This window comes from Dermacentor variabilis, chromosome 3 (genome assembly GCF_050947875.1).
Source record: "Dermacentor variabilis isolate Ectoservices chromosome 3, ASM5094787v1, whole genome shotgun sequence".
Classification (NCBI taxonomy): Eukaryota; Metazoa; Arthropoda; class Arachnida; order Ixodida; family Ixodidae; genus Dermacentor; species Dermacentor variabilis.
In genome coordinates, this window is record NC_134570.1 from 105977122 (window position 1) to 105990675 (window position 13554).

A 13554-nucleotide genomic window follows, 5' to 3' on the forward strand; every position below is an offset into this window, starting at 1 on the left:
CTTCCCACGCTTCCCGGCAACTGCAGCTTATCTAAGCGTAACGTTTACCGGGAAACGCTGGCGGCGAACGCTATCTATGCCCGAAGGCGAGCTTTCTGTCAGAAACGCAGCCTCTTACGTAGGCCGATCTTCTGTTGCTGTTTCGCACTTTTAATATTTCAGCCCGAGAAGATTTCACGTAAAAGGCACGCGCTGTCGCTGTTTCGTTTCACGACATTTGCTTGTGCGCTGCCATTCTCGAAATTCCGAAGAATAACATCGTGAAGGATGAAAGACATGGTATGTGAGCAACATTAGTGATATATAAGAAGAAGTTACTTCCGTATAGAAAAATTTTCGCTCACGGGACGCCAACGCCGGCTATACGACGCAGACACCGCATTCTCTGCGACTCCACGGGGCCCTTAAGGGTTAAAAAAAAAAAGAAGAAGATAAACATCACAGGAAGCAGGCGTCATTCGACTGCTTCGTGCTAGATGGCGCCAAAATGCCACGCTGCAGCAAATACTTACAAGACCCCACTAAGGTGCTTGGCGCCTGTGCTTTGCTACAGCGGGAGTTCTTCCCCACTCTGCCCGGTAGCCCAGTCGCTTTGGCGATGCGCTACTGAGTTGCGCGTTGGATCCCGGCCACAGCTACCGCATTCCGATGGGGCGCGCGAAATGCAGATACATACGTGTATACTTAGGTTGAGCTGTACGTTAAAGAACCCTGATGGCGGTGAAAATCAATGCGGAGTCTCCTGCTGTGCGGCGCGCATCGTAGTCCGATCGTGGTTGTGGAACGTGTGAGACGCCATTATTTCATTTTTTTTTTCAATTGGTCACCGGTGCACATCAAGCGACGTTTGATGAGCAATAGCAGGCGCGTCAGCGGCACCATGTACAAAAAGGATCTGAACTTGCAATTGCTGCTCATCGCATAAACGCCGATAAATGGAACACACACACACACACACACACACACACATACATATATATATATATATATATATATATATCCCAGGTGGGGCCGCCCCCCCCACCTATCCGCCCACGCCACCACCCTGAGACACATTCCTATAGAGCGCCGACAATTCAATCTACTCGGCGCTCAACATTTTGCTGCCTTTTACAGCGAAAGCAGTGTATGACTAACTTCCGTAGTTTTTTTTTTTTTTCGGCGTCCGTTAACAGAAAAAATCATCATGTGGGCCGATCCTGGTGACAGTGCAAAAAGGATCCAAGATCAATGGTGCATACCCCTGTGGACTCGGAAACCTATAACGCGCCCTTCGGAATCTTCGGGATGGGCCCACGTATGGGGAGCGCTTTAACGCTTGCTTCACTTCTGCCACGGGTCGGCCCGATATTGCAGTATCTTCAAGCCGACCCGCAGCGGATGTGAAACACTTTGCTTTTCGTTTGAGAGCTTTGACTGCCAGCTTTCGCTGCCATTCCATCTTCACAGAGTAGAATGGTTGTCAATTTTTTTCACTCCTTCTGGATGGCGCTGGGTATCGGCATCTCCTGGGGTGTGGAGGCCAGTTTTCTCATTGACTCGGTGTCCGCGCGATTAACTCAAGATCAATTCAGTTGTCACCATCTATTGCAGCAGGCATGGCGTAGTTTATTGCTTTAATTATAGCATTTTATTTATAATGCCCAACACAATTTTTATTTCACCATCTATTCAACGATCACGCGCAGCGCTGTTGCTTCGTTAGTTCAGCCTTCTTTGTTTAGACTGATTTAGGGGCCAGGAAAGCGATTCGGTTCATAGTCAGCTGGTCTGCATGCTTGTGGAACGAGTCGTTGCCGGAGAAAACGACAATTGCGTTTTTTTCCTTTTGCTTCATTATTTCCTCGAGTGACGGCTCGCCGCAACGCTGGCAGATCCTCGGAACCATATATATATCCGCGATATGCGCTAGATAAGGTGGAAAATAAAATTTTGCGAAACAGCGTCCAACTTCAGACACTGCAATAACCGTTAAACCCTTAAGCAATATGACTGTCACCCGTTACCTCGTCTGGTTGTTCCCTAATTGTACAGCAATTTTCGAGAAAAATTGGCAACTAGAAACAAGAGTCGCAAGGAGATGAGAAATTAAGCGATCTACTAAGGGAGAAAGTCAAAGTGACAGCCAAACAGGGAGGAAAAGCGAAAACTGTTTGTAAAAATATTTATTAGTCAATATCTTTTTGTTTAAGAAGGAAGTAGAGAAAACGCCGTCGGATGCGGAGAATAATGCCGTGTGTTTTGAGTGACGCTTCTACAGTTATCAATCGAGCCGCCTCACGTAGCCACTTCCCTGCTTTGCTAATGGGCGTGTTTTTCTAACCTTCCGTGGTGGACGCAGTACGTCTAGAACCGCAGCCTGCTGCTCTCTACGCGGTTTTACGGGGCTCGTGACCACGCATCGTTACGTAACTTCCCAAATAACAACACGAGTCGGTTTCGGCACTTGGTAGATCAGTAAACGAGGGATCCAAAAGAACTGTGAGTGTTCCAGAAATATTCATTTCTCTGTATTTCCTCCAGAGCTAATAGAAATCTTTCTTTTGCACTTTCGCTTGTTATGTTGTTCTTGGGAAGGTTCTTCCTGCCCATCTTTCATGCGCGAGTCCATTTCATGTGGTTCGTTGTTTGCCAAGTAAATAAGAGATGTATCTCGCAGGCGTACCTGTGAGATACGCGTTATTTCAATTCTCTTTTGCTGGTTTACGCGTATTTATGACGAATGGTGGAATTATTCACATTTCTAATAGCAAAAGTACCCTCGATCCCCTCATTTGCATAAAAAAGTTACCTTGGGTTGCCCCCCCCCCCCACGAAAGAAAATCCTGCGTACGTGCCTGATATATATATATATATATATATATATATATATATATATATATATATATATATATATATATATTTGGGGTTTTACGTGCCAAAGCCACTTTCTGATTATGAGGCACGCCGTAGTGGAGGACTCCGGAAATTTTGACCACCTGGGGTTCTTTAACGTGCACCTAAATCTAAGCACACGTGTGTTTTCGCATTTCGCCCCCATCGAAGTGCGGCCGCCGTGGCCGGGATTCGATCCCGCGACCTCGTGCTCAGCAGCCCAACACCATAGCCACTGAGCAACCACGGCGGGTATATATATATATATATATATATATATATATATATATATATATATAGTCTAGAACGAAGACGCAAGGCGCGGCATTTGTGTCTCCTCACTGCGTATCGTATTTTTTTCCCGGTGTAAGAAGTCTTTCGAAATGCCGTAAAAAAAAGCAGACCAAGCCGCAACCGCCCTTCGTTCGGTGGAATTCGTTAAAACGTTTTCAACGTTCATGCATACGTGCGAGTTCTTCTCTTAGAACGTGGAGCGACGGAATCGGTTCCTATTTGATGATAACGTCGCTATCGATGCGCTTGCGCCAGCAGAGAACTGCAGTGGATGCAGTTGCGCTTTACATGACTTAATTATTTAATTTTCCAAACTTTATTTTGTGTACTTACGAGGTGTTTTCTTGTTGGTTTTAGTGCTGTGGGAAGGAGTGTGTGTTTTCTTCAAACACGTTAGCTTAACCATACTATGACCAAACGCCACTGCACATCAATGTTGGAGCATAATTCTAAATATGAACCAATTAGCCATCACCAAGTTTGTACTAATGCGAACTTTACGTAGTCTAGTTGCATAACACTTTACTATCGCTATCAATGCTTCGCCTTTCGGATGAAACTGAAAACTTTTATTATACTTTTATCGGCATTCTTTTTATTTTCGGATTTGCTTATGCTCCAGAAATAGACGAGATTCTCAGGGGGTTCACACAGGAGATCGCAGAGACCAGATTTCCGTACATCATCTCCAGCATACCGCGTGCTACGCCCTACCGCACTTGAAGGCAGCCTTGCTGAGAGGCTTCAGCTAGAACGGGATGCCGGCGCCAGTGCCGCGCGGGTGGTTACGCGCGCACTTCCGCTCCGCGCGCCGGCAGCGCCGCAGGTACCGCGCCGCCTCCGCGGAGCGCTGCCGCTCGCCTCAAAGCGCGCGTCGCCGCAGGAGGTCCGTCCGGGCGACGCAAGAGGAGGGAACGCAAGCCGCCGCCGCCGCCGCGTTGTGTCGCTTTCGCTCGACTTGAGCTAATGTGGCCTGAAAGCGCGCCGCGCCGCCGCTTCCCTCTTTGTTATTATTCCGGAGCTGTCTCATAAAGGGGACCCGCGGAATTCTCTTTTGCATTTTAGTTTCATTTTTCTCACCGTTTACTTCGATCTTTGTTTTTTTTTTGTCGTTTTTTTTTTCATATCCTCCTCCTCGCAAAAAGACTTCGTGAAGGTGCGGGCCACGTCGGAATTGTACATACACGCACGCACGGACAGACACGCGCTGGAGAAAGGCGGCCTCTTCCGTTCTCGGGTCAAGTATCTATCGACATAAAAACCCAAGAAATGGCGGAGATTGCGGAGCCTCGCGAGCATTCGTTATTTGTCCGGCCTTTCTTCTTCTTCGTCTTCCGCTTCTTGTTTGCTATAGCTGCTCTCGCTGCGGCGCTGGCAGGAACGGCACAGCAAAGAAAGAAGAGCGCCGTGATTGAGCGAAGCTGGGCAGAGAGCCATCGCTCGGCTGCTAACCACGCGTGTGTGTGTATACAGATATGCCCCCGCAGACACGCTCGGATACGTCGGGCCGGAGGATTATGTGTGCGCGCGCACTCGCGGTCGCGGGAGTGGACATAGAAGGAGGAGCAGAGCCAGCCTGGACGATCAAGCTGCGATCACGGGGCGCGCGAGAGACCGATTTACTTCGTGCTCGGTGCAACTGCGCGTCTCTGATGTATCCGCTTCTTCCTTTCTTTCTTTCTTCCTTTCTTTCTTTCTTTCTTTCTTTCTTTCTTTCTTTCTTACGGAACCACTGTGCACCGTGTTTTTAAATGCGAAGCAGTGCGTCCGTCGTGGAAGTTCTTGGTGTTGCCCTTGCGGCGTACTGAGAGATGGTGCGTAGGCTTAATTCTTCGAACGTGTGTGTGGCAGCATTGTGGCTCATACGTGAGATTTTGCGATCCGCTTTTTTGATACACTTGTGGAGGTATTAAGAAACGAGTAAAGTAGGTCACGGCGACGCGGCTGAGCATTTAGCTTCTTCGAGGTGACGCGCCCGAATAAGATGAGCCACCATAGGAAATGTATGCGGTGGAGTCACCTATAGTTGATCTTCTGGTGACCACTGCAATCTGCTATTGTTCCGTTAGTAAGCCCGTAGAAACGGTGAGTGAAACATTCGCCGAAAAAAAAAAAATTGTGTCGATTTAGTAATAGACACGAGAGGAATGCGTTAGCATTACGTAGCACTTCTATAAGGTCCCGGATACATGATTTAAACCACGTTCACCACATTGCAAAGTGTTGTTCAAGAGCTCACTCGACAACGTTCTCGTCTGTGCTTCGTCCCGCTGCGCTTCCGATCCCGCTTCCATACATATATTTACTGTCCCGGCCACGGCGGCCGCATTTCCATGGGGGCGAAAGGCGAAAACAGCCGTGTGCTTAGATTTAGGCGCACGTTAAAGAACCCCAGGTGGTCGAAATTTCCGGAGTCCTCCACTACGGCGTGCCTCATAATCAGAAAGTGGTTTTGGCACGTAAAACCCCATAATTAAATTATATTTACCGACGGGTCGGTGTCGACAACCAATTCAACCGCGGCATTCGTAATACCGAATTTGAAGATCAGTAAGCGCTTCCACCTCGTCCACCAAGCTACATCAACGGCCGCAGATATTGTTGCCATTCGGGAGGCACTTCGTTATATATCCATGGAGCCGCATCAGACTCGGACTATATTTTGCGATTCCAAGCCGGCACTTGAAGTGATCGATTCTGCCATTGGACGAAGCCCTTACTATGTCCTTGCTCAAGAGGTGATCGCCGAAAGCGCTGGCCATTCATTGGATGAGGTGTCAGTGGATTCCCGGGACACTGTGGCTTACATGGAAATGAGCTCGCCGACGCGGAGGCAAAGATGACCCACATTAATGCTACGCCTGCAGTGTCTATCCCGTTTTCACGACCAGACACTAATGCCCATGTGTACAGACTTCTGCGCGGTAATACCGCAGCATATTGGGCCTCGCTGGGTCATCGTCATCGCCGCCTTCACGAACTTGACCCAGAGATCAAAATACGGATGCCACCGACCATGAAAAGGTGCAATGCAAGCTTGCTGCACAGATATTAGGTGTGGCCTTCACCCTGCGTTACCCGCATCTCATCGGCCGGGCGGACATAGGCTAAGGGGGGGAGAGGGCCCTTACCGTGCCGGTTGGGTAGATATTTTTTTTTGTTTACCTTGAGGCATGTAAATTAATGAAAATAAAAGCCTCAGCCCGTGCCATATGAATATAGCAGGCAAGGCCCGGCGTTCAGTCCGAATTCAAAGGAATGCGGTATCCCTGAGACGACAGAACACCTCTCGTGCATCTGCCCGCGATTTGATGTAGACGCAGAGAAAATCGCTGACATACATCTTGTCAAAATTTGTCGTTGGCCCCATTAACTGAAAAGGTTCTGTTGAGAACTTCGCCTGATCCCCGTCATCAGCCTGATAAGTTGAAGGCTATCAACAAATTTTTTGTATGAGAGTGGACTGGGCAAGAGACTTTGAAGAGTCTTGGAGTGTGCAAGATTTTCACCACCATCTTCATCCTCATAATCAGCGTCTTCTCTATTCTTTCGTTCTATACGCCCTTTTCCCTTCCACCAACGCCGAGTAGCAGGCCAGAACATTGAGTCTGGCCGACCTCTCAGCTTTTCTCTCACAATAAGTACCTCTCTCTCTCTCTCGCTCGACAAACATCCTTCCTCTTCAAGGAGCGAAGTGCTACTGGCGGTGGTCCGGATCAGTCCGGAAAACCTTTTTCCACTTTGACACTCCTAACGCTCACGCATTAAAAAAAAATATGTTCAGTTAGGCGATTAACTGATGTCCTAACTGTTAAGCCTTCTCGTTCATTTCTATCTCGATTCCCCTTTGTATATGGGACCACAACATTAGGGCTTCATTAACTCTTTGTAGCTATATTAGTGTTTGCTTTTCTCAACTTGTGCCGTTTATTGATATCTTATCCTTTCCGCATAGCAGCTATGTGAAAATTAATAGCTGTCACCGATTAAATATCACCAAGCCTCGTTTTTCTACTGCGATTGCACTAAAAGAAGGAAAGTTTCATTAATTAACTTTAATTGTTCATATTAGAACACATATTGCTATTGCAGATTTGGAGCCCAGTATAATAACCGAGTCATCGCCACTTAGTAAAAGTTTCGATACCACCAGTTAAGAGGTATCCGTCTGCAGAAACTGTCTAGAAATATATCGGCGCTCCAGTTATTAGTTTTCGAAAAACCTTCATCGTGCAGTGCGAAAGAAAATTAACTTGAGTGCCAGCGCACTTGTTGGGAATATATTATGGGCGGCTACCCCATAAAGATAGTCGTGCTCTATGCGTATTTTGCTATACTTGAATTCATTATTAGCCGGCATCAGTGCTGCAATTAACGGCGTCTTACACTCAAATCATGCAAGATACTCAAATTTAAATGCTGATACTTTCTTTGTTATCCAACAGAGAAGTCCGATGTTTCGTGCGAGTAATCTCTGCTCATATTCAGGTATTGTGTACCTATAAACAGATGAAAAGCGTTATGTGTGACTGGTTTATATATATATATATATATATATATATATATATATATATATATATATATATATATATATATACATAAGCGATATTGGAAGGCATAGAATAAATAGCTGGGGGTATACGTAACTTGCCTGTTTCCCACATGCTTGGAGTCGTCTCATGAGAGGGGGCAAAATAGAGAGAGAGAAAGGCAGGGAAGTTAACCAGACGCTCGTCCCTTTTCTCTTTCTCTGTTTCGCGCTGGGAGGGAAGGGATGGATGGGCGAAAAAAAAAAAAGAAGGCGAGAGAAAATAAAGAGAGAGGTGACTAAAAGGGGAGAAGAAAGGAAGGATGTATAAAACGGCAGAAAGATTGGCAAGAGGTGTTTCCTGTTGGCTACCCTTCATGACAGTCTAATCAAATTGTCGGATTACTTTTCGGAGTCGCTGCTTTCATTTTCATTTCCTTCGCGCACCTTGCCCTACAGCATAGACGAGTCGTTAAATAGAAGCACCGAGGCCACTCTCGAGTGGAAATTGTTGTATGGGCTTAGCGAGCTTAATGTCTGTGAAACCATACCTATAACGGTCTGTCGCCGCAAAATGCCAGCGCTTCAGCACCTGAGCGGTGGATGCGGCAAGCTAGTGGCAGCGTCGACAATGTTAGTCGAGGTGGCGGGTACGAGATGGCGCTGTCGTGCGCGAAAGAATAAAGGGAGTTCACGAAGGCACTGCCGCGTGGAAGTATACCTGTCTGTGCACACCATGTGCGTTTACTCGCTTCAATCCATCCTGCACGCTACTCGGCCTACTACATAATACCTGCGAGGCAGTTGTAGTGGGTAGAAAAGTGCGTTCGTTGGTCTTTTTCTCTACCTTGTTTCACTTTCTTTCTCTCTTTCTTTCTTTCTTTCTTTCTTGATCTCTTTCTTTCTTGATCTCTTTCTTTTTTTCTTACCCACAAGCCATATAGTTATATAGTCAGCCTGACCGCCTCGATCAATATATCTTGCCGAGTCTGCGGTGCACGAGGCACGATTCTCTGTTCATAACGAGCGCTGCGTTTTCGATGAATGCAGACAAAACAAAACTGCTTAATAAGAAGAAGTGAACTCCGTGCAGCTAATATTTTTCGCGTAATCGTTTTGGATAAGAACGCATGTTGTATGGTACATTACGTAATCGCGCTGTAAAACCACCTTGCGGTGTACGTGACGCTCTTCGTATTTACGTGGTTTGAAATCTCAGAAGGAACGCAATTTACTTTACGATAGGTGTCCTTGTAGCTCTTATGGGGTGCGTAGAAATTAATATATCTCTCTCCTTTCAGAACATCAAGTCTAACTTGGTATCCACGAACTGTCACGTGTACTGGTGGCTCACGCAGGAGCGCGAGTTGTCTTGATCACAATTATGTATTTGAAAGAAAATGGCTCTCTGCTATCAATCAATCAATCAACCACTCAGTCAATCAGTTAACCATCCGACCAACCAAACAATTCTATAATGTCATTTGTCATCATGTTATATAATGTTTATAACGTGTTACGTGTTAGGGGCCTCAAGCTATCTCGATAAATCGATGAAGTAACCAATCAATGAGCAACAATTCAAGGTCGAAAGGCGGCTTAACGCGTACCTGAGATATAGTGCGATCGCCGCAGTACATTCCCGTCAGTTTCTTTAAAGCGCTGCGCCAAGTTGTTATTTGCTATCCTGTGCTCACTCTGTTTCTCGAGATTATCATCAATCAATATACAAGCGTAAACAACAGAGAGTACCGGTAGCGTGGCTCGATAAAGGTGGGTTTTTGCATGAGTTAGCGATTACTATATACGGCCCTGTACAAGCGGCAACAGCTGTCGTGTGAACCATAACGTCGGTTGTGTACAATTTCGTACTTGTAAGAATGGCTGTGTCACGCATTGACCTCGATCGTCCACTCTTTTGCACGCAGGAGGATGTTCCCCGCCTACAAGGTCCGAGTGTCCGGCTTAGACAAGAAGGCCAAGTACATCATGCTCATGGACATCGTGGCCGCCGACGACTGCCGGTACAAGTTCCAAAACCGGAGATGGGTCGTGGCCGGCAAGGCTGACCCCGAGATGCCCAAGCGGATGTACATCCACCCGGACTCTCCAGCGACGGGCGAACAGTGGATGCAGAAGGTTGTCTCTTTCCACAAGCTCAAGCTCACCAACAACATCTCAGACAAGCACGGATTTGTGAGTATACGTTGCCACATGCACGCCATTTTTATTTTGGCCTGGTGATCGTTTTTTCCCCGAAGCATGACCGTTACCGTGACACTGACTTCGCGTAAGACGCGGTTACTTTACCGAAGCCTTTATAAACGTTGTCGACACTGTGACAGCGAGATGGGTTTATCGTAATCGCGTTCCACGTTGGTCGCCGTTGTTGGGCATAGAGTCGCCAGATGTCGCCACCAGCGTTGACGCTCCCGTATACGTTTTTGGTATCGGGTTATAACGGCAATGTGACGGAACCATTGCGCTCATCTGGAGCTATGTAATGTTCGGATAGGCTCATCTTCAGTGATATGAACCATTCGCACTAGTAGGTTCAAGTGGGGTCCGCCGAATCTAAACGGTGTGCGCTTGATTAACCTCTTGAAGCCGACAAGAAGTAGACGAAGAAAAGAGCAGCCCTGTCTGTAAATTCACAGGTTCACCCAAGCCATGGTAGCTGACTCGCGAATAATCGTGATTAACACACAAAATTTTAACACACACGAATATACACAGACAGACGGACAGACGGACGGACTGTGCTACTAGATAGGTTGGAGATAAGAATCAAACCAGCTTCTCTACAGTGTTACATTTTTCTTACAGGGAAAAGATGATGTGAAGTGACGTGAATCCTTACAGAGTTTTACTAGTACACCAAGACAACTTTCTGTGCCAACGAAGAAGAAGCAACGGTGACGGAGCTCCTGCACAAGTGTTACTGCGTCACGTACTTCGGGTAGCGTTTGAAAGCGTTTTTGGTTTCTTGAAAGATATACTGAATCGTGTAGAGTCTAGCTTTCCACGTGCTACGGCTTTGCATTCGGCCAAACGTGGCAGGCGTTGCAACTCGACACCACGGGAGTCTGCTTTGCCTTATTTTGTTGTTGTAAATAAGGACGTTTCTGTATTCTCTTCCCCAGCTTAAGCTAATGCGAACGAGAATGTGGGACCTTTTTTTTTTTTCGTATACTAATCCGTGCATTTCCACCTTACTTGTCCATTCATTGCTGCAGATAGTCGTACTCGAGAATATCAGCAGTTCTTTACATACCATATGTGCGGGCGACCTCTCGATTGGACAACGTATAGCGTCTGTTCCCCTAATCGCGCGTGCCACTGACCGCTCGAAAAAAAATAGAATTCTCAGTGCGTCCATGAGAAAGCTCCCTCGCGTCGTCGTCTCGTTCGCAGGACGTATATACGTATAGCATATAGTAGAAAAGCTCCACCGAAGCGAAGATAGACGAAGTGAGACAGACGATAGCAAAGTAAACCTGCGCACAGACACACGAATCGTTTTCACCAACTGGCCAGGCCATTTTCTCTCTCTCTCTCTCACTGTAGCCAGCAGCCTTGCCCCGTGACGTGTATTACGCGTCCTAATGGGAGCCCCGCGGACGGACTTTGGGACCGGACGTCGTCCACGAGTCCGTGGCTCGCGCGCAGGGTCATTAATAACGGCCCCACCGGCGTCGCCTGTCAAAAAATGGAATTCATTAGCAACGCCCCCCCCTCCGCGGCCGCGAAGAGCGCACATATATCTACTGCGAGCGTCCGGGTGCGTTGTAGGCGCGGGTCGACCGCATAAAAGTGTATGACCAGGAGGCGAGGCTTTCGCAGCTGCGCTGTGGTTTGTCTTCGCGCAGTGTTTGCTTGCCTCTCTCTCTCTCTCTCTCTCTCTCTCTCTCTCTCTCTCTCTCTCTCTATTTGCAGTATATAGTATGTATATGGCCGAGGCGAGGACCATTTCCTTCGGCGAGCACACGAAATAATTTCGCAGACGCCCCAGCATGTTCGTAGTCTCATTACAAGGCTCTCGCGAAGCCTGCTGCGTACGCAGTTGCCGACGTTTGGATTCAGCTCTCTTGCCACCAGAGGGATCGAGTGCGACTGTATGTGAGAGCCCACCGGCCTCGGTGTCTGCAGGTTGAGTGAAAAAAAAAAAAGTAAACGCTCTTGTTTACTTTTTAAACAAAAGCTTTTGTTTTGTAAACGTTTTTCTTTCGTTTAGGGTGTCGTGATTTCATTGACAAAAGGTAGAGCAAGGCGGGGGAAAAGGGATCACAGGATGTGTAGGCGCGACTTAACTGATGGAACGAATTGCTTCCTGCAACCTCTCTGAAATCGCGTCGACTCGGCCAGGAATGACCCATGGTGTTTTCTACAGCTTATTCGTTCAAGTATTTCTCTCGCTGAGCTTTGTGTAAGCGGCTCATCGCCGCCCGTATATAGAGCAGTACGTCTTTGTCGCGCTATAGTGATGATCGTTAATCGCTTAATGTATAGTATAAAATCGGCGTTTGCCCATGGAGGGCGCATGCGTGGCGCGCAGCGTCGTCTAGCGTAGCCTAAAAAAAAACCCCGAAAGCGAGCTTAAAGGGCCCCTGAAACGGTTCGGACAAATTTTGTAGACGCCTAGGGTACAGCTAAATTCAATCATTCGCACCACAATTTGTGTGAAATGTCTCATATTAAGAGAGCTATGGACGATTACAAGTTACCCTCCTCCACAGTCATGCATTTTCTCCTCAACTCGTTCGCCGAGTGATCGGGGCTAAGCTCCGCCTTCACTGGCTCTGCGTAACGGTGGCACATCGTGTCGTCGGCTTCCGGTTCTCACGGAACGAGCGCGCGAAGCTTCTCCTAACTTTCCGCTAGCTGCTTGGCAGCGACCCCAAGCGAGAGCTAGCGAAGCAGCGTGCGTTGCGAGCATTCTGTCGCAGCGCCGAACGTGTCCGGTATTCCGGTAACCACAGGTGAGCTGGGCACTTCGACAAATGGCCGGTGGCATAAACTCAAGCTGATGATGCAACTTTAGCGTAGACGTGCGTGAGCAGCCTGATCGGTCTGCACCGTCCAGCCACCTGTTGGCGCAGAGCTTAACCAGCCAAACAAAGCGCTAATATTGCTCTAACCAAGTCTAAAGCATATTAAACATCTACAACAACGTATTAATGATTACACTCCTGCGAAAAATTTACGCCAGCAGCAAAGAAAAATACATGTCGTTACTGCTACTATGTGTGGTTGAGCTTTGTGCCACCAGGTGGCTGCACCGTGCAGACCATTCACATTTGCGTTTCTGCTCATCCCGTGAAACGACACGGTCAAACGGCCAGGCCCTGTCCCCTTGCGCTTGCGTTTACCCTAATACCGGACTCGCGAAACGCTATTGCGTTAGTATTCTTCCGGTGTAAAGTGACGGCCGCAAATGCGCAAATCCTGGCGCCGATAGGATAGCGGCAGCCCGATGCGTTGCAGCCAGTTCGCTCGTCTGCTGCCTTGCAGAGGGACACGATGTCGCAGCTTGACATATTGCCAGTCGCTACTTTTGCAGCGCACAACGCAAAAAAGTCGAATCATGGTGCTCGCAAAAAAGACTGAGACCGACTCTGACCGCGGAGCTCTTGTCAAAATGGAGCACGTTGTAACACACGCAGACGACGCTTGCTCGGTTCCGGAAGTGCTTAAGTGTAGTGAGAAATTGTTCTTATGCATTCTCTTTCTGTTACTTTCTTTTTATGCAAGCAAATTAACTAACATTCCAACTATTAAGTACATCATTTGTTCATCATAAAGCTGGGAAAATTATCGATGACGCGCCCTGGGCAGCCAATCGGATAGCTCGCCCTACT

The 13554-nt window shown here is 47.6% G+C and overlaps 1 protein-coding gene across 1 annotated transcript in view; it reads left to right on the plus strand.

Moving 5' to 3' along the window:
- Positions 1-13554, plus strand: part of LOC142576139 (uncharacterized) — a 199177-nt gene that overhangs the window by 94956 nt on the left and 90667 nt on the right. Inside the window, exon 2 of the mRNA XM_075686101.1 lies at positions 9625-9892. Within this exon, the coding sequence (XP_075542216.1) occupies positions 9625-9892 (268 nt within the window). The remainder of the gene's footprint in view (positions 1-9624; positions 9893-13554) is intronic.